The sequence below is a fragment of the Hypanus sabinus genome, chromosome 27, assembly GCF_030144855.1.
Source record: "Hypanus sabinus isolate sHypSab1 chromosome 27, sHypSab1.hap1, whole genome shotgun sequence".
NCBI lineage: Eukaryota > Metazoa > Chordata > Chondrichthyes > Myliobatiformes > Dasyatidae > Hypanus > Hypanus sabinus.
Window position 1 is genome coordinate 3,250,465 of NC_082732.1, and position 24,626 is coordinate 3,275,090.

The 24,626-nt window shown below is 45.1% G+C and overlaps 1 protein-coding gene across 3 annotated transcripts in view; it reads left to right on the forward strand.

The window, feature by feature from the left end:
* hspg2 (heparan sulfate proteoglycan 2) overlaps positions 1–24,626 on the forward strand; it is a 521,654-nt gene that overhangs the window by 476,949 nt on the left and 20,079 nt on the right. For all 3 annotated transcript variants that reach the window (XM_059951673.1, XM_059951675.1, XM_059951674.1), the window contains 6 exons: positions 488–732; positions 1,428–1,599; positions 3,378–3,500; positions 16,798–16,873; positions 18,016–18,094; positions 22,284–22,354. In XM_059951673.1, the coding sequence (XP_059807656.1) occupies positions 488–732; positions 1,428–1,599; positions 3,378–3,500; positions 16,798–16,873; positions 18,016–18,094; positions 22,284–22,354 (766 nt within the window). The remainder of the gene's footprint in view (positions 1–487; positions 733–1,427; positions 1,600–3,377; positions 3,501–16,797; positions 16,874–18,015; positions 18,095–22,283; positions 22,355–24,626) is intronic.

A 24,626-nucleotide genomic window follows, 5' to 3' on the forward strand; every position in this document is an offset into this window, starting at 1 on the left:
TCTGGGTCCCACCAACATCACACAAACCCCCTTCAGTAGATGTACAGCAACTTGCTCTACTTGCCTATCTAATGGACAAACAGCATCACTGCCACTTTGCTGTTGTGCTATAGCCCCTCTCTGCTGGCCTGCCCAGGGTGGGTCTGATTGCTAATGCTACAAACCTGTTAATTGGTGCAAGGAGGGTTCCATTGGAGAACACGCTCTCCCTTGCCTCAAAGAGCAGGAAGGGAAAGGAAGTCACGTATCCTTAGAGCACCAGAGGTGGACATCCTTGTGTTCAGCCTCTACCTGCTGTAGTCTCTTAGCTGTGAACAGGGGGCAGTGACAGGTTGAGAGCTCCCATATTTAGGAATAGCAGAGTCTTTGTGCATCCCACCCCAATGTCCCAATTAGGAAATGGTTTCTGGTAATGAATCTCAGCCAGATTCCTCTCTTTAATTTGGGTTCATTTACTGAAATCCTGCCCCTGTTTGGGTTTTTACAGGATTAGCTATTCTGAAGAGCATCAACCCAGTGTCTCTCCACAAATGGCACCGGCTAAGAGCATACCGACATGACAGGAATGGCTCATTGACTGTCGACAAAGAAGAAGAGGTCCGAAATGTCTCTCCAGGAAAAAGCCAAGGCCTTAATCTTCGAAGCCCCATGTATCTTGGTGGTGTGTCAAGGTCAGAGATTCTTCCTAAAGCGATCAATGTAACAGAAGGAATTGATGGATGTATTGCCAAGGTGAGTCTCTAAGAACGTGGCAACATCTGCTATGTCATTTGTTAAAACCTACTTGTACACATGTTCTCCCTTTGCCCCTGGCCTGAAGCATCACTCCATGGGCCAGAGATTAGAGAAGTTACTTTCAGCTCACTACACATTGTGTGCAGATCAGTGAGAGACACCTATTTTGATCGAGCCCTCCTCTTCCCCCTCTCCCACAGTGTAAATAACACATTGGTAGAGCATTTATCCTCAACCCATTCCCAGGTAAATGACGTAGAAAACCTACAGCACAATACAGGCCCTTTGGCAAGAATGTTACTCATCTTCAAAGTCTCAAAGCCCAGGCAAAGAGTCTCACCCTGAAACATCAACTGTCTGTTTCCTTTTACAGACGCTAAGTTCCTCCAACTCCAGGTCAAACATTATTCCTGCATTTTTCCTTGCATATTTGTTGAAAAATAAAGTGATTAAAGTTATGATTGGACTAAAAGCAAAATACTTTGTCACGGTTTCTGGTTTAAGTCTTAGAACTAAGTAAGAGTAAGTGAGAGTAAGAGTTCAGCACGGACTAGAAGGGCCGAGATGGCCTGTTTCTGTGCTGTAATTGTTATATGGTTATAAACTAGCAGCTGCTACCTGGATTGTTGTATGCGGACTGTTGTCACTGTGTGCTTGCATACAATGTGTAAAGCCTATCTGCTATTAACCAGGTGTCGATCAATGGGAAGAAAGTGGACATCTCCTACACATTTACTGAGAGCCGAAATGTGGATCAGTGTTATGACAACTCACCATGTGACCGTGAGCCTTGCCTGAACGGTGGAAGGTGTCTGATGACTGGAGAGTACGAGTATCAGTGCATCTGCACAAGTGAATATCAGGGTGAGTTGGCGGTGAGCTCACACTTCTCTTCACTTGGACAGTAGTGGTGAATAATAATATGCACACCTCTTCACAAATCTATAAATGAAGACTGGAGTGTCTGAAAATCACTGGCACTAGATGATATTGGTCATACAGATACAATTAGCAGCAGTCATCATATTCCTGGGACGGTTTAAGTGTTAATGCCAAAACCAGGTTTCCCCAGTGGATGAGAAACCTGGCAGGGGACAGGAGGCGTCAAAGGGAAGGAGGTTGTAGATGTGTTCCTTTCAATACCACTTGTATTGAGCAGAATTACTGCCCAAATGGCTGCCAGGGGACTCCCCCGACATTTCCAGCCTGCAATTGGCCAACACCCATCGCTTGTAGTCACTCCAGCTTCTCCATTTCCTTCAGATTGACAGAGCTCTCCACTTTCCTGTACATCACAGTCTCTGATTGGCTAATCAAGCTGTGAAGTTCACACTCATCATCACCATTCTCCTACTTTTCCTCCATTCATCTTAACTATACCTTCCTCCTTCCCCACAGAACATACATCCCTCTTCTCATCATATTGGACAAACTGCAGATCCCACTGTGACCTGGAACACCTGGATCGAGCTGGCAGGCTTAGTCTTCCTGGGATCTCTGCACACATCCGCTGCTCTCTTCCTACCCTGCAACCACCAGCAGAGTGAAGAAATTGCTGTTGCGTCTGCTGTTTTTACTTCTCAATTTGAAGAAAGTAGTCACTTTCTGTTGGAGAACTGCACTTCTTTAACCCTGGTTAATAGACAGTAGGTGCAGGAGTAGGCCATTCGACCCTTCAAGGCAGCACTGCCATTCACTGTGATCATGGCTGATCATCCACAGTCAGTACCCCATTCCTGCCTTCTCCCCATATCCCTTGACTCCGCTATCTTTAAGAGCTCTATCTAACTCTTTCTTGAAAGCATCCAGAGAATTGGCCTCTACCGCCTTCTGAGAAAGAACATTCCATAGATCCACAACTCTCTGGGTGAAAAAGTTTTTCCAGAACTCCGTTCTAAATGGAGTTCCCTTTTTCTTAAACTGTGGCCTCTGGTTTTGGACTCCCCCTACATCAGGAACATGTTTCCTGCCTCTAGTGTGTCCAATCCCTTAATAATCTTATATGTTTCAATCAGATCCCCTCTCATCCTTCTAAATTCCAGTGTATACAAGCCCAGTCGCTCCAATCTTTCAACATATGACAGTCCCGCCATCCTGGGAATTAACTTTGTGAACCTACACTGCACTCCCTCAATAGCAAGAATGTCCTTCCTGAAATTTGGAGACCAAAACTGAACACAATACTCCAGGTATGGTCTCACCAGGGCCCTGTACAACTGCAGAAGGACCTCTTTGCTCCTATACTCAACTCCTCTTGTTATGAAGGCCAACATGCCATTAGCTTTCTTCACTGCCTGCTGTATCTGCATGCTTACTTTCAGTGACCGATGAACAAGGACACCTAGATCTCATTGTACTTCCCCTTTTCCCAACTTGACACCATTCAGATAGTAATCTACCTTCCTATTCTTGCCACCAAAGTGGATAAGCTCACATTTATGCACATTAAACTGCATCTGCCATGCATCTGCCCACTCACCCAACCTGTCCAAGTCACCCTGCATTCTCCTAACATCGTCCTCATATTTCACACTGCCACCCAACTTTGTGTCATCTGCAAATTTGCTAATGTTACTTTTAATCCCTTCATCTAAATCATTAATATGTGAACTGAAGTATTATTTTGTCTCTTCTGTTTGTAGGTGTACACTGTGAAATTTTTCAAGATAGCTGCCTAGAGGGGAACCCATGTATGAACGGAGGGACATGTGAGAAGAACCGTTGTCTATGTCCCATGGGATACACTGGATTATACTGCGAGCAAGGTACAGATTGGTTACAATCGCAGTCCAACTTTCTCAGCATCTGCGAGGTTATTTTATAATGTATCCTAGGTCCAGGAGAATACATTGGTATTAGCAGTAAAAGGTTTTTGTTAATGCAATGCGGATCTTGCTGAGTTATGTGATTGATGTATAGTATCTGCTTCATTATGGAGGTTGATACGTAACAGGACACAAAGAAATAGCAGGTGAAGGCCAGTCATCCCCCCGAGCTTGCCTCACTATTCAGTATAATCATGGCTAATTTACCCCTCTTTTCCACACTGCATTTATTTCCCTAATATTTCAAAAATTTGCCAATTTTCATTTTAAATCCCCCAATGATTCAGCTGCCACATCCTTCAAAATGACTTCACTTATAATTACGCCCCCTGTCATCCCTACTGGGGCATTAGCACCTGACAGCAGCTCACCAGAGTCCTGTGTAATGGGCCAGTCTATAGGTTGTTCCCAGGTGTAGCCCATCTTCTTGGTGTCTCCTTCCTGCCCCAGATATGAAGTCTCTGAAGCTTCTGTTGGCATTTCTGTAGCTTTGGGTTTTTATGGGATGGTGTTGCTAGCCCAATACTCAACCCTCCCCCTTTCGCAGCTATGCTTGGTACCGTCCATTACAAAGTATTTCATCTTTTAATTACAGTATGTCCCTTCATTTGGGACTCTTCCTCTGGCGGAAGAGTCAAAATCTACACTGTAGAAACCCCTTAAGATTTAAATATTTCAATAACACTCCTCATTCTTCTAAACACCAAAGTATATAAATATAAGAAAGGATCTAGTGCTTTCCCAGTGTTCGTGAAGAATAAACTCTTAACTGGGCTTCCAGCCGGGTGCAGGTATCGATGTTAACCAAAGTTTTGATGACAAGCTCTGCCATCTTCATTCATTCATTCTCAGTCTCTCTCTGTCACTCTCTCTTTCTCTCTTACACTCTTTCACACACACTCTCTCACTCACATGTAAGATAGTGGTGGCAGGAAGCATCTAAAAGTTTGTGTTTACCAGGTACTTTGGCTTTGAATCAAATTAAAACATTGGACTGAAGGATTGTTAGTGTCAGAGTCACTATTTGCACAATACTGCTTGTTTGTGAAATGTGCATGCCCAACCCTGGCCCTCCAAAGCACTCACTTTGTTCTGAGCTCAGCTTGGGCATTTATTAATGATTCTCTTGTCTATAGTCTATGTTATATTATGGTTTGTGACCAGATACAATGGTTTATTAATAGATTTACTTGCACTTACACAGGAATGCCTGCTGTTACCCACCACCTCAGTGTGGATAATGAACTTTACCAATGCGTTGAACTTTAATCTAACAAGATGGTGTTTAATTTAGCATGATTCCATAATCCTAGTTACAAATATTTATTTTTGTTAAATGACGCACTGAAGCCTGAGAGGAATTTCCTGAAACACAGTGGATTTCTAGCAAATACCTCTAGCCCAGATGTTGCCCAACAGCAGGAACAAAATTTGATTACATTTATCTTTTTTGATGCATAGTATAGGGGACCCTTAGTGTTTGCGTAGGTTAGTCTTATCTGGGGTTGCCAAGATTGGTTGCTCACAATAAGAGGATTCACCTCATCATCTCCCACTTTCAACTGGCTGGAAAACCTTTTCTCCCCATCTCCAATATCTGTGTAACTAATGACCGGAAATGCGAAACAGCATGTTTGTTGAAGTCATGAGAGTTCTTCCCCCAACTGCCTCACAGCAATCAAGTCCAGGAAGTCTCTTATCTGCTTGGGCTTCCAGTTCAATTCTTTGCTTATTTTTCCTGGATTTTCCCCATTAAAAAAAAAATCCCTTCAGTAATGTTGAGCATTTCTTATGTAATTTATGTGTGGATTTTCATCTTTCCCTCAGTGCCATCTCTGACTAAACTGCTGTCAACAGACCACAAATGCTGGTTGATCAGCTGACTTGTTAAACACAGTGCCACCTTCACCCAGGAGTCCATCTCAATTACATGAGCAACTGGATCTCTTTCAGTGATCATTTGAAAAACGATTCCATTATGATTTAGAAGTTATGGCTGGGAGAAATGCTCCATATTTTTGCGGCTCAATATTTGAGAAAAATGGAATGAGTATAGAACAAGTAACAAAGTAAAAGTAGTAGGCAATATTTGCAGTTGGCTTTGAGTGTATCATTTAGCTTCATCTCCAAATGGGCATTACTAACAGTTTTAAGTAGTGTCTTCAAAGCATCTATTAGAATTAAACCTAGTCTTTTGTCGTGGTTCCTTTATTTTCTTTGTCAACTATTGAGGAAGAAGGTTGACCTCTGCTGTGTTGCCTTAACTATATCCTCCACAACACTTTCATAGAGTCGTAAGTCATAGAATGCTACAACAGAGAAACAGGCCCTTTGACCCATCTAGACCATGCCAAACTATTAATCTTGCTAGTCTCATCAACCAACGCCCAACTCAAAACCATCCATGCACCAGTCCAAATTTCTTTCAAATAATGAAATTGAACCCACATCCACCTCTTCCAATGGCAGCTCATTCCACACTCTCATTACCCTCTGAATGAAGAAGTTGCCCCTCATTTTCCCTTTGAACATTTCACCCTTTCTCCCTTAACTCATGACCTCTAGATGCAGTCCCACCCAAGTTCAGTGAAAAAAGCCGGCTTACATTTCCCCTGTCTATACCCTTCATAATTTTGTATACCTTTGTCAAATCTCCCTGTGTTTCTTCTGTGCTCTAGGTAATAAAGTGCCAAGCAATTCACCCTTTCCCTATAACTGAAGTTCTCAAGCCCTGGAAATATCCCTGTAAAATTTCTCTGCTCTGTTTCAATCTTATGAAATTTGTCCTATAGGCTGATGACCAAAACTGATCACAATACTCCAGATTAGGCCTCACCAGTGTCTTATGCAACTTCAACATAACATTCCAACTCCTGTACACAATATTTTGATTTATAGAGGCCAATTTGCCAAATGCTTGCTTTACTTCCAATGAATTATGGACCTGTTCCACCACACTCCTCAAGTGCCTTACTACTTACCCAGTATAGCCTACCGCAGTTTGTCCTCCCAAAGTGCATTTGCATCAAACTCCATCTGCCATTTTCCAGCCCATTTTTACAGCTGGTCCAGATCTCACTGTAAACTTTGATAGTCTTGCTCACTGTCCACTACACCTCCAAATTTAATGTTATCCTCAAATTTGCTGATCCTTGATATAGATGACAAACAACAACAGATCCAGCACTGATCCCTACAATGCACCACTAGCCATAGGCTTCCAATCAGTGAGGCAACCATCTACTACCACTCTCTGCTTCACCCACAAAGCATTTTACTACTTCATCTTGAATGCCAAGCAACAGAACATTTTTAACCAACCTTCCATCCAGGACCTTGTCAAAAGCCCTGTGGACAAGGCTTGTGGAAAAGTCCATGTGGACAACATCCTCTGCCTTTCTTTCATCAACTTACCTACCAACTTTCTTAAAAAACTCTAAACGATTGGTTAGATTCGATCTACCGTATGCAAAGCCATGTCTATTCCGTTCCTGTCTTATCCGAATACTTATATATCCTATCCCTTAGAATACTTTCTAATAACCTGCCCATTACTTATGTCAGGCTCACCGACCTATAATATCCTGTCTTACTCTTAACCTTTCGTAAACAATGGAACAACAACAGCTCCTGTCCTCTGGCAACTCACCCATGGCTAAGGACGTTTTAAATATCTCTGCTAGGGAACCTGCAATTTCTGCCTCCACAGAGTCTGAGAGAACAGGCCCTGGTCACCTTGTCACTGTAATTTGTCTCAAAAGCAAGCACCTTCTCCTCTGTAATCTGTATGTGGTCTATGACCTCTATGTTACTTTATATCCCTGCTGTAGACATTGTGTCATCTCCCAAGTAATACAGGTGCAAAAAAAAATTAATTTAAGATCTCCCCCATCTCTTTCGACTCCATGCATAGATGACCACTGTGATCTTCCAGACACCAATTTTGTCCCTTGCAATCTTATTGCTCTTAATATATCTGTAGAAGCCCTTGGGATTCTACTTCACCTTGTCTGCAAGAGCAACCTCATGCCTTCTTCTAGACCTCCTGATTTGCTACTTCCTGCCTATACCCGCTACGTACCTTCTTTTTCCTAACCAGGACCCCAGTATCCCTCAAAAAACAAGGTTTCCTAAACCTGTTATCCTTACCTTTTATTCTGACAAGAACGTTCAAACTCTTCTCTCAAATTTTCACTTACTAAGTACACCTTGGTCAGAAAACAACCTATCCCAACACAGGTTTGCCAGATCCTTTCTGATACCTTCAAAATTGGCCTTTCTCCAATTTAGAATCTCAATCCAAGGACCAGACCTATCCTTCTCCATAATTATCTTGAAACTAAAGACATTGTGATCACTAGAAGTGAAGCGTTCCCCTGCACAAACTACTGTCACCCACCCTGTCGCATTCCCCAGATCTAGTATCATACTCTTTCTAGTTAGAAAACAATACAGGCCCTTCGACCCACAAAGCTGTGCCAAACATGTCCCTACCGTAGAAATTACTAGGGTTACTCATAGCACTCTATTTTTCTAAGTTCCTAGAAGACCCTATCGTATCTGCCTCCACCACCTTTGCCAGCAGCCCATTCCACGCACTCACCACTCTCTGAGTAAAAAGCTTACCCCTGTCATCTCCTCTTTACCTACTCCCCAGCACCTTAAACCTGTGTCCTCTTGTGGCAGTCATTTCAGCCCTGGGAAAAAGCCTCTGACTATCCACACGATCAATGCCTCAAATTGGGGCCTCTATGTACTGATGAAGGAAACTATCTTGAAGATACTTAACAAATACTATCCCATCCAGCAGTTATACAGTAAGGAAGTCCCAGTCAATGTGTAAACAGTTAAAACCACCTTATTATCACAGCCTTGTGTTTCTTGCACCAGTGTGTGATCACTCTAAAAATTTACTCAAATTCCATGGACTGGTCTATTATGTAATCTCATTAATGTGGTTGTACATTTCTTATTCCTCAGTTCCACTCACGTAGCTTCAGTAAACAAGCTCTCCAGTCTGTCCTGAGCATTGCTGTGACATTTTTCCTTGACCAGTAATGCCACCCCTGCCCCTTTTATCCCTCCCGCTCTGTCAATCCTAAAGCAACAGAAAGCTGCCAATCCTGCCCCTGTTGCAACCAAGTCCTACTAATGGCTACAGAGTGATAATTCCATGTGCTGATCCATGCTGTAAACTCATCCTCTTTTTCTACAAAACTCTTTGCATTGAAATATATACAACTCAGAACATTAGTTCCACATTTTCAACCTTTTGATTCCTGACTTTGTATGTAGGCTGAACAACAGCTTTCTCAACAATCTGGCACTCATGTTACCCCCCCTCCCCCCCCGCAGCACCAGCAAACCTTTCAACAAGATATTAGTCCCTCTCCAGTTCAGGTGCAAACCATCCCTTCTGTACAGGTCCCACCTACCCTGGAAAAGAGCCCAAAAATCTGAAGCCCTTCCTCCTGCACCATCTCCTTAGCCTTAGCTTGGAGTTCAATCTAGACAAGTGTGAGGTGATGCATTTTGGAAGGGCAAACCAGAAGACTGAGTACAGGGTTAATGGTCAGTTACTTAAGAGTGTGGATGAACAAAGGGACCCTGGGGTTCAAATCCATACATCCCTCAAGGTCACTGGTTGATAGGATGGTTAAGAAGGCCTATGGGATGCTAGGCTTCATTAATGGGGGATTGAGTACAAGAGTAGAGAGGTCATGTTGCAACTCTACAAATCTCTGGTGAGACCGCACTTAGAGTATTGTGTTCAATTCTGGTCACCTCAGTATAGGAAGGATGTGGAAGCTATGGAGAGGGTGCAGAAGGGATTTACCAGAATGTTGCCTGGTTTGGAGAACAAGTCATATGAAGCAAGATTAACAGAGCTGGGATTTTTCTCTTTGGAGTGTAGAAGAATGAGAGGGGACTTGATAGAGGTCTACAAGATAATGAGAGGCATAGATAGGGTGGATAGTCTGTACCTGTCTCCCAGGGCACCAATAGCAAACACCAGAGGGCATATGTACAAAATTAAGGGAGGGAAGTTTAGGGGAGACATCAGGGGTAAGTTTTTTACACAGAGGGTTGTGAATGTCTGGAATGACTTGCTAGGGATGGTAGTGGAGGCTAAAATATTAGGGGTACTTAAGAGCCTCTTGGCCAGGCAGATGGATGAAAGAAAAATGGAGGGTTATGTGGTAGTGTGGGTTTAGAACTTTTTTAAGGATTATATGGGTCGGCACAACATGGAGGGCTGAAGGGCCTGTACTGTGCTGTAGATTTCTATGTGTTAAACTGTATGATCTATCTACTTCTGGCTTCACTAGCACTCGGTGCAGTTAGCAATCCTGGACTCAGCACCCAACTCACTGAATTCACTTTGCAGGACCTCGTTGCCCTTCCTACCCATATTATTGGTACCAGTGTGGACCATGAACTCTGGCTGCTCACCGTCCCACTTAGGAATGTTTTAGGCTCGATCTGAGATGTGTCTGACCCTGGCACTTGGGAGGCAACGTAGCACCCGGAATCTCGTTTTTTTCCACTACACCTCCTGTGTGCTCTCCTAACTGATACATTTTCTATTACTACAGCTTGCCAGTTCTTCCCTCTTCCCTTCTGAGCCACAAAGCCAGATTCAGTGCCAGAGACCAGACAGCTGTGACTTTCCACTGCTAGGCATTCCATTGTGATATAACTGTTGTGGAGGGGAACGACCATGGGAGTACTCTGCATTGGGCGTATGGGGTGTCAGGGAGAGGTAGTACCTCTGACAGGGAACACTACTGAGTAGTTCGTCCGCATTGGTCCTCACCTGACACTCAGCTCTCACCAGTGGTTCCTCGTAGCTGTTTGCATGCAACAGCGGCCACACCCCAAGCAACGGCTTCAACTGGCCGGCAAAACCTGGTGAGGGTAGCCGATGGGCCTCAAACCCTCGGTGAGTTAGGGCTTGTCTACTTACGCATGTGAAGACTGGATTCAGCGGACTACGCGGAGGAGACCACCACTTGGCGGTCCAATGAGTAGAAAGGCGGACCCAGCAAAGCGTTGTGGAGCGCAATCAGGGCAGAGTGAGACACGTAGGACACTGTTGGCCATCCACTGCATCCCGACTTATCTCCAGCCGTCTCAACTCCGTCTTGCAACTGGATACAGATAGGTCGGAACGAGAGAGTGAGGCTGACAATTTGCGCAACTCTCCCTCACTTTAATCCAAGTCAAGCGCAAGTCACGACTCCAAACCCATTCCGCTAAAAATCTTCAAGTCCTGTGGCGATGGGCGAGTGGTGAAGCAGCAGGTGTGGATACACTGGAAGCTGTAGTCACAAACCTGCACACAAGCGGCCCAGGGCATTGGGTCGTTCTCCGCTGGAATGAAGCAGCAGTGGAGCCCGGCAGCCCCCTGGGTGTCTGAGCAGTCCTCTTTAGGAATCACTCTGCTCGCCTCCATGGAGGGAGGGGCTAGAAAAGGTGCCTCAAACATAGACTGCTTCATCTTACCCTGGCCAGCACACCGCGGCTGGCAGGGATCCCACTCAGTGGTCGAACTACAGAGAAGATGAAAGTGAAGGTGCTCAACCTTGGCATGTGGAACGTGCGAACTCTGCTTGACATCACCAAGGCCGTCAGACCAGAAAGAAGAACAGCACTGGTCACCAAAGAACTAGTCCACTATAACGTGGACAATGCAGCACTCAGCGAAACACGCCTAGCAGACAAGGGCCAGATTACAGAACGTGGTGGTGGGTACACCTTCTTCTGGAGCGGTCGCAGCAGCACTGAACAACGAGAGGCTGTCATTGGATTTGCCATCCAATCCCACCTCGCTCGTAAATTTGCCAAGCTTCCAGAGGGCATCAACGATCGCCTGATGACGCTTCGGCTCCCACTTGACAATAAGAGGAGTGCAATGCTGATCAGCGCATTTGCCCCAATGATGACCAACCCAGATGACATCAAAGATAAGTTCTATGAAGAAATTGATGCCCTCATAGCAGCAGTCCCACAGTCAGAGAAGCTTATTGTCCTCAGGGACTTTAACGCCAGAGTGGGGACAGATTACCAGACTTGGGAAGGGATTCTTGGAAGACATGGTATTGGCAAGTGTAACAGCAATGGCCTGCTGCTCCTCAAGACATGCACTACGTATGACCTTGTCATCACCAACACCCTATTCCGCCTCCCTGCCCGTAACAAGACATCTTGGATGCATCCACGCTCCAGGCACTGGCATCTGATTGACTTTGTCATCACCAGAAAGAGGGACTGGCAAGACGTGAGAGTGACAAAGGCCCTGTGTGGTGCCGACTGCTGGACAGATCATCGACTCATAGTGACCAAGTTTAAACTTCGCATCCTGCCTGTGAGAAGACCCCAAGGTCAGAAGACTACAAAGAGGCTCAGTGTCTCCAAGCTGAAGAGCAGCGTAGTTGCAGAAGAATTTCGTGAAGACCTAGATAGCAGGCTGCTTGACCCACCCCAGGATGACCAGTCCAGCACTGAAGAGCAGTGGACGGCTTTCAGAGATGGTCTACTCTACCGCTCTCGAACACCTCGGAACAGCAATCCGTAGACATCAAGACTGGTTCGATGAGAACGACGAGGAGATACAGGCACTGTTGTCAGAGAAATACCAACTGTTCAGAGCGCACCAGAGCGATCCCACATCACAAGCAAAGATAGATACTTTCGCCAGTGCGAGACGGAAAGTGCAGAAGAAACTCCGTGAGAAGCAGGATGTCTGGTTCAGCAATAAGGCCGATGAGATCCAGGGCTACGCAGACAGTCACGACACCAAGCGTTTCTACAGCGCTTTGAAGGCTATGTATGGACCTCAGTCCTCTGGCTCCTCCCCCCTCCTCAGTGCAGATGGGACTCGGCTGCTGACAGAGAAAAAGCAGATTTTGGAGAGATGGGCTGAACACTTCAACCAGGTCCTCAACCGCCCTGCTGAAATCAATGATGAGGCCATTGCTCGCCTACCTCAGGTGGAGATCAACCTGGACCTTGACAACCTTCCCACAGAAGAAGAAGTCAGAAAAGTCATCGGGCAACTTTCTTGTAGCAAAGCACCAGGATCAGATGCCATCCCTGCTGAAGTCTACAAAGCAGGAGGCCCATTCATGATGCAGAAGCTGACTGAGCTCTTCCAGTCTATGTGGAACGAAGGAAAGGTCCCGCAACAGTTGAAAGATGCCAGCATAGTCCACATCTACAAGAGGAAAGGCAACCGCCAGTCTTGTGACAATCACCGAGGCATCTCCCTCCTGTCCATAGCTGAGAAGATCTCGGCTCGCGTCTTGCTTAATCGCCTCCTCCAACACCTTGAGCAAGGTCTCCTCCCAGAAAGCCAGTGTGGCTTCCATGCGGAGCGTGGAACTGTCAACATGATATTTGCTGCACGCCAGCTCCAGGAAAAATGTCAAGAGCAGCACAGCGACCTCTTCATGACCTTCGTCGATCTGACCAAGGCATTTGATACGGTCAGCAGAGATGGCTTATGGAAGATAATGGAGAAGTTTGGCTGCCCTAGCAGGTTCATCACGATTGTTCAGCAGTTCCACGATGGCATGATGGTGAAAGTTTTGGATGATGGTGATGAGTCAGAAGTGACGAACGGTGTGAAGCAAGGATGCGTTCTCATCTCCACACTCTTTAGCATGGTCTTCTCTGCTATGCTGAATGATGCCTTCCGCGATTGTCAGGATGGACTGGCGGTGGGCTATTCAACCTCCGGAGTCTACAGGCTGTTACAAAGGTAAAGGAGACTGTAGTCAGAGACCTCTTATTCACTGATGATTGCACCCACAACGCCAGCACAGAGCAGAAGATGCAGCGAGAAATGAACTGCTTCTCACGAGCCTGTGACAACTTTGGACTTACAATCAGCACCAAAAAGACCGAAGTTATGTACCAGCCCGCACCTGGAAAACCCTACCAGGAACCACACATCACAGTAAAGGGGCAGAAGCTACTGACAGTCGACAGCTTTACTTATCTGAGCAGTACTCTATCATGAGCGGTGAACATAGATGCAGAGATCAGCAACAGAATTGCCAAAGCCATTGCTGCCTTTGGAAGACTCCGTGAGAATGTACGGGAGCAGAGAGGACTCAGCCTTACCACCAAGCTGAAGGTCTACCGAGCAGTGGTTCTCACCACCCTCCTCTATGCCAGCGAGACCTGGACTGTCTACAGCAGACACGCTAAACAGCTCAACCACTTCCACTTGAGCTGCCTCCGCAGACTTCTCCACGTACGATGGCAGGACAAAGTCCCAGACACGGAGGTCTGGCAGGCTAGCACCCACAGCATCTACACCCTCCTACAGAAAGCCCAAGCCAGATGGGCTGGCCATGTCATCAGGATGTCTGACAGTCAACTACCAAAACAGCCACTGTATGGAGAGCTGAGCCAGGGGAAGCGCTCAGTTGGAGGGCAGAAGAAACATTTCAAAGACTGCCTCAAAGTGCCCCTCAAAGACCTCAGTAGCTGGGAATCGCTTGCTCTGGACTGCCCAACCTGGTGGAGCAGGATCACTAAAGGAGTGTATGCAGCAGAAATCAGACGCACCGCAGAGGCTCAGAGGAAACACGCTACCTCCACAAGATTTGAGCTACCTCCACTTCCACTGCAGAACCTACCCTCATGTGTCCCACATGTGCGTGAGCTTTCAGGGCCCGGATTGGCCTCACTAGTCACCTCCGGACCCACAGTCACAAACCCTCCACCTGATCGAAGTCGTGGTCATCTTCAACTCCGAAGGACGAACAGCAACAACAACAACAACATTCTGCATTGGCTGCCTATCCCCTTTCCCCATCTCAACAGTTACCTGTGCCATGTACATTGGGTGTAACTATCTCCCTGTATATTCTGTCAATCAGCCCTTAGCCCTTCAGATGATCTGGCATCCAATTCCTTGATGCACTCTGAAAGAAGCTGCAGCTGCATTCACTTGTTGTCAGGAGTACTGGAACCCTGCCTTCCCACATCCCGCAAGAGAAGCATTCCACTCTTCTACCCGGCATCTCCGCTGTTCTACCTGTGAAGAAAGAAAGAAATCTACCTGTAGCCTTCACCTCGCCTCCATAAGACTTTGGAGCAGAATTAGGCTATTCAGCCCACCAAATCTGCTCTGCCATTTCATCATGGCTGATCCCAGATCCCTTGCCTCACCGAAGCTTCTCTGAGCCAAAGCCTGAACTCCCCACTCTAACACTGGCCCACTCCCACAATGGCTGCTCTGCTTAAACCTAGATTCCTTTTATTGACCCTTGCCAAGTACCTGATTATGCACAGTCCAACATCTCGGCAACTGTAGCACACAGAATGTTGAAAGTTCAGCTCAATACAGTATAAGATCCACTCAGAGACAAGCCTTTCTGAAAATCATAGTCCTTTTTAGCTATTCCAGTGAATGGAAATTGTCCCTTGGCAATATTCAAATTACAAGGAATATTCAAAATGTTCAGTTTCAAATCTCATAAAATCCTGGTCAAAGTACATTGATTAATCACAAATATCAAAACAAGAATAATGTGAATTTGTTAAATTTGATACTTCACAAATGTTGCCTGACATGTTGTGTAATTCCAACTATTTATGTTTTTTTTCTCCATATAACCATATAACAATCACAGCACGGAAACAGGCCATCTTGGCCCTCCTAGTCTGTGCCGAACCCTTAATCTCACCTAGTCCCACCTACCCGCACTCAGCCCATAACCCTCCACTCCTTTCCTGTCCATATACCTATCCAATTTTACCTTAAATGACACAACTGAACTAGCCTCTACTACTTCTACAGGAAGCTCATTCCACACAGCTATCACTCTTTGAGTAAAGAAATACCCCCTCGTGTTTCCCTTAAACTTCTGCCCCCTAACTCTCAAATCATGTCCTCTAGTTTGAATCTCCCCTACTCTCAATGGAAACAGCCTGTTCACGTCAACTCTATCTATCCCTCTCAAAATTTTAAATACCTCGATCAAATCCCCCCTCAACCTTCTACGCTCCAATGAATAGAGACCTAACTTGTTCAACCTTTCTCTGTAACTTAATTGCTGAAACCCAGGTAACATCCTAGTAAATCGTCTCTGCACTTTCTCTAATTTATTGACATCTTTCCTATAATTCGGTGACCAGAACTGCACACAATATTCCAAATTTGGCCTTACCAATGCCTTGTACAACTTTAGCATTACATCCCAACTTCTGTACTCAATGCTTTGATTTATAAAGGCCAGCGTTCCAAAAGCCCTCTTCACCACCCTATCTACATGAGACTCCACTTTCAGGGAACTATGCACAGTTATTCCTAGATCTCTCTGTTCCTCTGCATTCCTCAATGCCCTACCATTTACTCTGTATGTTCTATTTGGATTATTCCTGCCAAAATGTAGAACCTCACACTTCTCAGCATTAAACTCCATCTGCCAACGTTCAGCCCATTCTTCTAACCGGCATAAATCTCCCTGCAAGCTTTGAAAATCCACCTCATTATCCACAACACCTCCTACCTTAGTATCATCGGCATACTTACTAATCCAATTTACCACCCCATCATCCAGATCATTTATGTATATTACAAACAACATTGGGCCCAAAACAGATCCCTGAGGCACCCCGCTAGTCACCGGCCTCCATCCCGATAAACAATTATCCACCACTACTCTCTGGCATCTCCCATCTTGCCACTGTTGAATCCATTTTATTACTCCAGCATTAATACCTAACGACTGAACCTTCTTAACTAACCTTCCATGTGGAACTTTGTCAAAGGCAAAGTTTTTTTTTTCCTTAAGAAATGGCCATAATTATTGGTTATTTATTACTCAATGAATTCTGCTCAAAATTATCATGATATGTGAGGGAATTTTTGTTTTTTGGAAGATAAAGCAACAATTTGGTTACACTCTCCCAGAGGTTTGCCCTACTGAATGCCTGAATGATTACAGTGGCTGTGGTGGGTGTTTCACTTGATCAGGTTCAAGTGCAGTGTGTTGGTTTACATTCCAAAATTCAAACCAAATGGAGATATTTTAGGTCGGGATAGCCCCTCTGTATGGTGGTTCTCTCAGCAGTCTATTATTAAGCAGGTGGGATACAGAGGATGTGATGGCAAAGAGTATGTGTGTGACTGACTGCAGAATTACTAAGCGTGAAGTCACTGTTGATTTTACAATCGGGATTGACAGTAATGTGATCTTTAAATATTTTTTCTGTGCAGATTCACCTGTGCAGTATGGAGCTCTCTTCCACAGTGGGGGATACATCGTTCTACCAAAACAAATGTTCTCACGCAGGTAAGGTCACACAGAGATGGTGGAACACAGTGTTGTGTGCGTGGCTGTGTGGGGGTGGGATGGGGTGGGGGGTGTGTTATTTGAACAGGCTGCATGACATAAGGCTGGTCTCCCGTGACGAGAATCTGGAAACCAGATAGCAAATTGAGCCATTGTGGTCTCTGTGTGAACAGTTATCTATTTCTCAGATATTGAGGGTGTGGAGGGTTGGGCTTCAACTGAATTTGGACATAAAGGGTGTCAATATAAGAGCAGAAAACATGGGAGCAGAATTAGGCTGATTGGCCCATCGAGTCCACGCCACCATTTGAACATGGCTGATTTATTTTCCCTCTCAGTTCCATTGTCCTGCCTCCTCCCCATACCCATTGACACCTTTACTAATCAAGAAGCTATCGACCTCCTCTTTAAATATACCAAATGACTTGGCCCTCACAGCTGTCTGTGGTAGTGAATTCCACAGATCCACCACCCTGTGTTCTAAAAGGTCCTGCTTCTGTTCTGAGGCTGTGATTCTCAACTCTTGAACATTCTATCCGCATCCATTCTAGGCTTTTTAATATTCAGTAGGTTTCAACAAAATTCTTCCCAGTTCAGCTAAATTCCAGTGAGTACAGGTCCAGAGCCATCAAATACTCCTCATACATTAATCTTTTCATTCCTGGGATCATTTGTGTGATCCTCCTCTGGACCCAAGTTTAAGAGTAGAACTGCCCAGTGCAAGCATTTTGCACTTTAAAAGCTTTCCCACAGATTTCCTGTCATCATCGGATATGCTGGACAACCTGGCAAAGCCATTTTTAGAAAGTTCCATTCTATAGATGGGTTTGATCCTTCACCTTCCTACAGGGGCCATGTGGGTAACTGATAGACATTTGGACCGAGATGAACAAATTCTCCACTGCTCTAAACTGGACTGGGTGAACCAGAGTTTCAGCATGAATAAAGCCACATGGCCTCCTGTGGAGAAGGATGGGACTATGATGGCAAACTTCAAGAGGGACCAGGACAGCCTTCGAGCTGAACATCAGTATTATGAATCATTAAGCGTAAGGGGTTTTCTCCTGCCCAGGGCTTACCAAGGGAAAATGCAGAGGCTTCCTGAGAAATCTAATGTCTTTCCATTTAATGAATGTCCACAGTTCCCCATCTGCCCCTGAAACCATTGAAATGGAAGTTCGCACAACAACACTCAATGGCCTCTTGCTCTGGCAGGGTGTGGTAAGTACTTTGATTGTATTCTCACACACCAATTTAATCAGCTGAGCTTAGGCAATACCTACTACACTGTTTTCCAAATTCATGTGGCCCACTCCTCCTTTTCCCAATTTTAGCCCACTTAGGGTTTCTCTCGCTTTGTTCACCTTTTCAATTCCCTCCCAGCCTGCTACCACTACAACTACTTAGACTTGACACCTTTCCCCACCAACTCTCCATTGCCCACACACCTATCCACTGGACTTCTCCCCTAGTCCACCCTTACTATCCCTTTCCCCATCTGGACCCATCTAACATCATTCCTTTATCTGCTTCGACTTCATCCTCTTCCAGCCTCTGCTCCTACCTTCCCTTCCACTCACCCACCAAGCTCCATCCACAGAAATATGTGGTTACCTTTCCTGTTTCCACCTGGCGCCCACCAGCCTCTTCCTCCTCCCCCTCTCCTTTTCCATCGCCACCCCCCCCACCACCTGACGGTTGCACCTATCTTCTACCAGTCCCTGTCTCATCTCTTCTTCTTGCCTCTCTGTACTGGCTTTCTCTCCTCGACACTCAGCCCACAAGTGAATTGAATTGATCTTATTTCGTACATCCTTCACATACATGAGGAGTAAAAATCTTTACGTTATGTCTCTGTCTAAATGTGCAATGTGCAATTTATAGTAATTTGTAATAAATAATATGTACAACATGACAGTCAGTATAGCATAGAAATACAATTGTATCAGGGTGAATTAATCAGTTTGATTGCCTGGTGGAAGAAGCTGTCCTGGAGCCTGTTGGTCCTGGCTTTTATGCTGTGGTACCATTTCCCGGATGGTAGCAGCTGGAACCTTTTGTGGTTAGGGTGACTCAGGTCCCCTATGATCCTTCAGGCCCTTCTTATGCGCCTGTCTCTGTAAAATGTCTTGAATAGTGGGAAGTTCGCATCCACAGGTACGTTGTGCTGCCTGCACCACTCTCTGCAGAGTCCTGCGACTGAGGGAGCTACAGTTCCCATACCAGGCAGTGATGCAGCCAGTCAGGATGCTCTCAAATGTGCCCCTATAGAAAGTTCTTAGGATTTGGGAACTCATGCCAAACATCTTCAGCCATCTGAGGTAAAAGAGGCACTGTTGTGCTTTTTTCATCACACAGCCAGTATGTACAGAGCATGTGAGATCCTCATTGATATGTATGGCGAGGAACTTAACTCAAATTGTCCAGCAGTTTTATTATTGGTTTTTGATTCAAGCATCTGCTGCCTTCTTGTGTTTCAATAATTTTAATATTTTCAATTAATTTTATTTTTTATTTATTGAGCCACACACAGCCCAGTAATCCACCTGTTTAACACAAACCTAATCACGCGGCAATATGCAATGATCAGTTAACCTATTCACTGATACGTCTTTGGACTGTGGAGGAAACCGAGCTCCCTGAGGAAACTCACACAGTCACGGGGAGAACATACAAACTCCTTACGTTCAGTGCCAGAATTGAACCCTGAACTTCAGAGTACCTGAGCTGTAACAGCATCACGCTAATCACTAAGCTACAGTGGCGCCCGATTACGTATTTCCCATTCTTGATTTACCTTGTGTAACATTTGCCTATGTTTTGGTAATTTAATTAATTTGGATCCATTGCAAGTTCTCCCACAGATGGGCTCTATAGGACTGCAGCACTCTTCCAGCTCCTGGAGAGAGATGCTACATGAAGAAAGGGTGCTCTATTGACAGCAGGATGGTGGGAGAGTTCTCCTCAGATGTCAGAGGAACTTGGACATGCAATTAGTCATGTGCTGCGAATAGAAGGTACCAGGGACTACAGGAGTCTCTCAACACCTGCACTGTGGGGATACCCACAACATAGTCACCTCATCCCGACTGCCCCTGTAGGCCGATGGACATTACATGAGTTCCCCTCTCCCTGAGGGAGGTGTTTCAGCAACCTTCCTGGTGCTGCAGAGATCAGAAGTATTGGTCTAGAAAGGTCCTGGAGGTAGGAAGCTGAGTGTGATTTTGACCTTGACCTCCAATGGCAAGGTAGTGCAGCATAGGTGTGGGTCTGTACAGGAGCTGACTGATCTCATTGAGGGCTACGGTGCTCTCCCTTTCAAACAGGCTTTTAGATTTGCCCTGCGAGCCTGATATGAGCCTCTTGTGGTAACCCTTTGTGATTGCTCAGGTTGGGTTTGGTTCAGTGATCATGGAATCCTGTTGAAGTGGGGAGAAGTCCCAAGCTGGAAGCTCCCATAGCTCTGTCCTTCCACAACGTTCAGACAACGATACACAGTGACAGAGTTCCAGCAGCTCAGATTCGACCGTGCCCGTGGCTGCTGTGTCTGTGGAGTTTGCACATTCTCTGTAACAAGTCTGAGTTTAGTCTGGGTGCTGTGGCTTCCTCCTACATTTCAAAGCTGCTGAGAGGCAAGGGGCTGCTCTAACTTGTCCCTTAGGTGAGTGCGAGGGAAATCATGCGAGAGAAAACAGATTACAGAGAGAGAAATACAGGAATGGGACTGATGGGATTGCTCTGAGAGCCGGCATTGACTCAATAATCCAAATGGCTTCCTTCGGGAAGTACATGAATTATGCACTGAGCCCCTTCAGAGCTTTGGTTTAACCATCCTCCTTCAGTAGCAGTCTGGGCTCACAACAACAGCCTTCATCCATATACCCAGAGCACTTCCATGCCAATCACTGACCCACACTACAGTCACACACGCACTTGAAGGCACTGATGTCGAGATGTCCAGCTTTGTAAATTATCTCAGTGTACCTTTTGTCTGCTCCCGAGATGCATCTGAAACACAGCCAGCCCGTGTCAGTTGTTTTCAGGGTTGTAATGGGCTGTCCTGCCAGCAGGTGGCACACTATGTCACTTCGATCCCTGCTGAAAGAGCTGCAGTGGGAGAGTTGTGTCGTACCGGAGTGGAGTAATACCCGGTCTTATGTGGTCACACTCTGTTACTGCTCCTCATCCGATCCTGGGTCAACCTACAGCCTATCCACTTTACAGAAGGGTATGATCATCTGTCCTGTTAAAGCAATTGAAAAGATGGAGCCACTTCAGTTCTTCCTAACAGGAGCATTTACAAACTGAGAACAGGGGAAGTTTATATTGTGGTTGGTAGTTTTTGTATGGCTTTAGTATTGAATAGAAGACCCAGAAATTGTCCAGTGTGACTTCCAGTAATTAATGAACAGTCCCGTGCCTGTGAAGCAAACACCGAGTCACTGCAGACAGGATGTCCACTGTTGGAGTCTGGTGTCTCAGGGTCATTGGTAGCATAGATCAAGGGATACAACATGCTCATTAAGGAAATAACTATGCCTCATTTTCAAAACCAAATTAGTTTTCAATTTTCTTTAGTACATCAGCAAATGTTATGTCAGGGAAATCATTATCTAAATTTATTTGGGGTTAAAGAAAACCATTACTCATTTTGTCATGAGAGAAGTGACACAGTGCTTAGAGTTTTCATATTGCACTTTATATGCATGTTTATGAATATGAAATATTAATTAGGTTTGCTATTAGACGCACACACATAATATTCACTGGATTTCCACAAATTAGATAACACTACAGGTAAAGTAACCTCACCTTAACACTGAATGATCAAAGTCATCGCTTAAAATCATGGCAGCCACCTTGAGCTGGCCACACTCTGGTCATCCACAGTGCTTGAGAATTGATAGGACCAGCATCCAATAGTTGAGAAGATAATGGCTCGACACTCACTGGTTGGGCCAAAGGACCTGCTTCTGTGCTGGAGTTTTCTGTGACTATCTGCCAGCCTGGCACCATTCAAGAGAGAGTTTTACTCTACATGACCTTCTTCAAAACTACAGATGGCTCAGCAGAAATGGTTCTTTCACACTGCCATTTGCCTCATCCCAAATGCAGCAGTCTGTTGCACCCGATTATCACCACTATTTAGAGATTAGTTCAACATTTCCAATCACTAAACAGGTTGGGTTTGGAGAATTAAACAACAAGCCTGTGCTCAGAGTATTCCTTGGTGATAAGTTCTTGTCCAGGTTGGCAATAATTAGTGGAAGGAAGGAGCTTCCAGTGATGTATAAGAAAGCTGTAGGGATAGAAACACTTGTGCTTCATCCTTTCTTTGCTGCCAATAGTGTCATTAGCTCAATGAGAATGAAGGAACTGCTGTCAATAACATGTTTCCTTTTGTCTGTAGAAACACGGGGAAAGTGGAAAAGGAAAAGACTACGTCACTCTGGGACTCCAGAATGGGCACGTGCTCTTCAGGTAAGCCTGGCCAGGTGTGGCAAATCCATGTTTGTGCATGATCACAGCCTACAGGTTGGCTAAACAAAGGTATCAGCCCAGAATGTGATCACATCCCACTCCATACACCTGAGGACAGGCTAGCACTTGAGGACTTGCTGAGGGAAGGTGCTTCATTGGTGCTGCTGTTTATGAATGACACATTAAAGCAGACCCCTGTCGTCTCTCTTTGACCGATGCAAGAAATCCCATGGTACAAACCAAAGAACGACTAAATTTGTCCCAGAATGTGGACTAAACAGTTGTTATGGTTATTATCATTCCTTGTGGACAATTACATTACATCATATTTTAACTGCACTTTATTTGCTCTGAGATATCCTGAAGTCATTGTGTAAACATGTCATTTGTTTTCTCACAACACACACAAAATGCTGGTGGAACACAGCAGGCCAGGCAGCATCAAGAGGGAGAAGTACTGTCAACGTTTCGGGCAGAGACCCTTGGCCTTTGTTTTTTCACCTTTTTCCTGGAGTTCAAACTGCCTGATTGTTTCAGGGCTGGGTCTGTGTATAGATTGCAAATCATCTGGGTTGTTATTTTTGGCTGGAACTGGTCTAGTGGGACCCTGACCAACAGGAGGGTAGCCGGACCCCGCCCAATCTCACCCAATAGAAATGCCTAAGAGTCTGCAAAGATCAGTTTTCATTCCTGTTGATCAGACAAGCACAGTAGGAATCTTCATCCAAGCACCATGGACATAATCTCAGTCACTGCTACCCAGGTCTTACTCCCCAGTTCCCCATTGGGGTTTCAGAGTCCTACCACACTAGTCCTGAACACAGCAAGTTCTGGAAGGAAATGTCATTTGGTTGTTTACTTAACTGAGCCTTAGTCTCAATATAGCTCTAATAGACCAAAGCTTAGCCTGTACATCAGTCAAACCAATGGCAGGGACTAATGGAAAGAACTAGAACCTTGGTCCACTCATCTTAGATACAGTGTCAATCATAGCTTGCCAAGTGGTCACGCGTCTGTGGACAATGAACCATCCCAGCTGTTTTACCTGATTGGCCATGTGAAGCCAGTAGATGTCAGACAATTACAGGTCTCATTCCCATGGGGGAAATCAACACACTCATGGTGGCGTAGATCATCGGGCATCTCAAGGTCAATTTAAAAAGAATGTATCTATGTGGAATCTGCTGCAATTGTATGACAATTCACCATGAATGAAGTGTTTGATGCAATGCAGGGAAGGGCTATGAAGTGGGAAAAATGTAGTTCCACCATATTAAACATCATACACTCTGGGTTGGGGCATCTGATCTGTTCTGGTGATGTTGATTTAGGCATAAATGATGCCTTTGCACATTCCCTGAAAGGATGAATAGAATATTTTAGGATCAACTGTGTCTTTTGATTTAATGTCCCACCAAAAGAGGACACCTCGGCTCAGGTAGTATTGTCTCAGTAGTAAATGGCTTGTGTGTGCATGACATTTCATTTTGTAACTGTGTTCTATAATGCAGAATATGTAACCCTTCTTCAGCACAATCATTATAGTGTGCAACAGACAGTGATAATCAATCTAGTCTTCACGTGTATTGACAATCTGCCATATGTTATATAATCTCACTTTCACTGCTTCATCAGACCTCAGAATCAAGTTTAATATACCATGCAAAAAGAGAAGGAAAATATATTGAGGTTCATGGGTTCATTGTCCATTCAGAAATTGGATGGTGGAGGGGGAGATGTTGTTTCTGAAATGTTGAGTGTGTGGCTTCAGGCTTGTGTACCTCCTCCTTGATGGTGATAATGAGAAGAGGGCAAGTCCTGGGTGATGGGGTCCTTAATGATGGACACTGCCTTTTTGAGGCATCACCTTATGAAAGTGTCCGCAATGCTGGGGAGAGTAGTGCCTATGATGGAGCTGGCTGAGTTTACAACTTTCTGCATCCTTTTCCGATCCTGTGTAGTGACCCCTTCGTACCAGACTGTGATGCAACCAGTTAGAATGCTCTCCACTGTACATCTGTGGAAATTGTTGTTTATCTTTGGTACCTTGTCAATTCTCTTCAAGCTCCTAATGAAATATAGCTGCTGCCGTGCCTTCTTTGTAATGTTATCAAGATGTTGGGCCCAGGATAGATCCTCAGAAATGTTGATACCCAGGAATTTGAAACTGCTTACCCTTTCCACTTTGGATCCCTCCATTAGGACTGGAGTGTGTTCCCTCGACTTCCCCTTCCTGAAGTCCACACTCAATTTCTTGGTCTTACTGATGTTG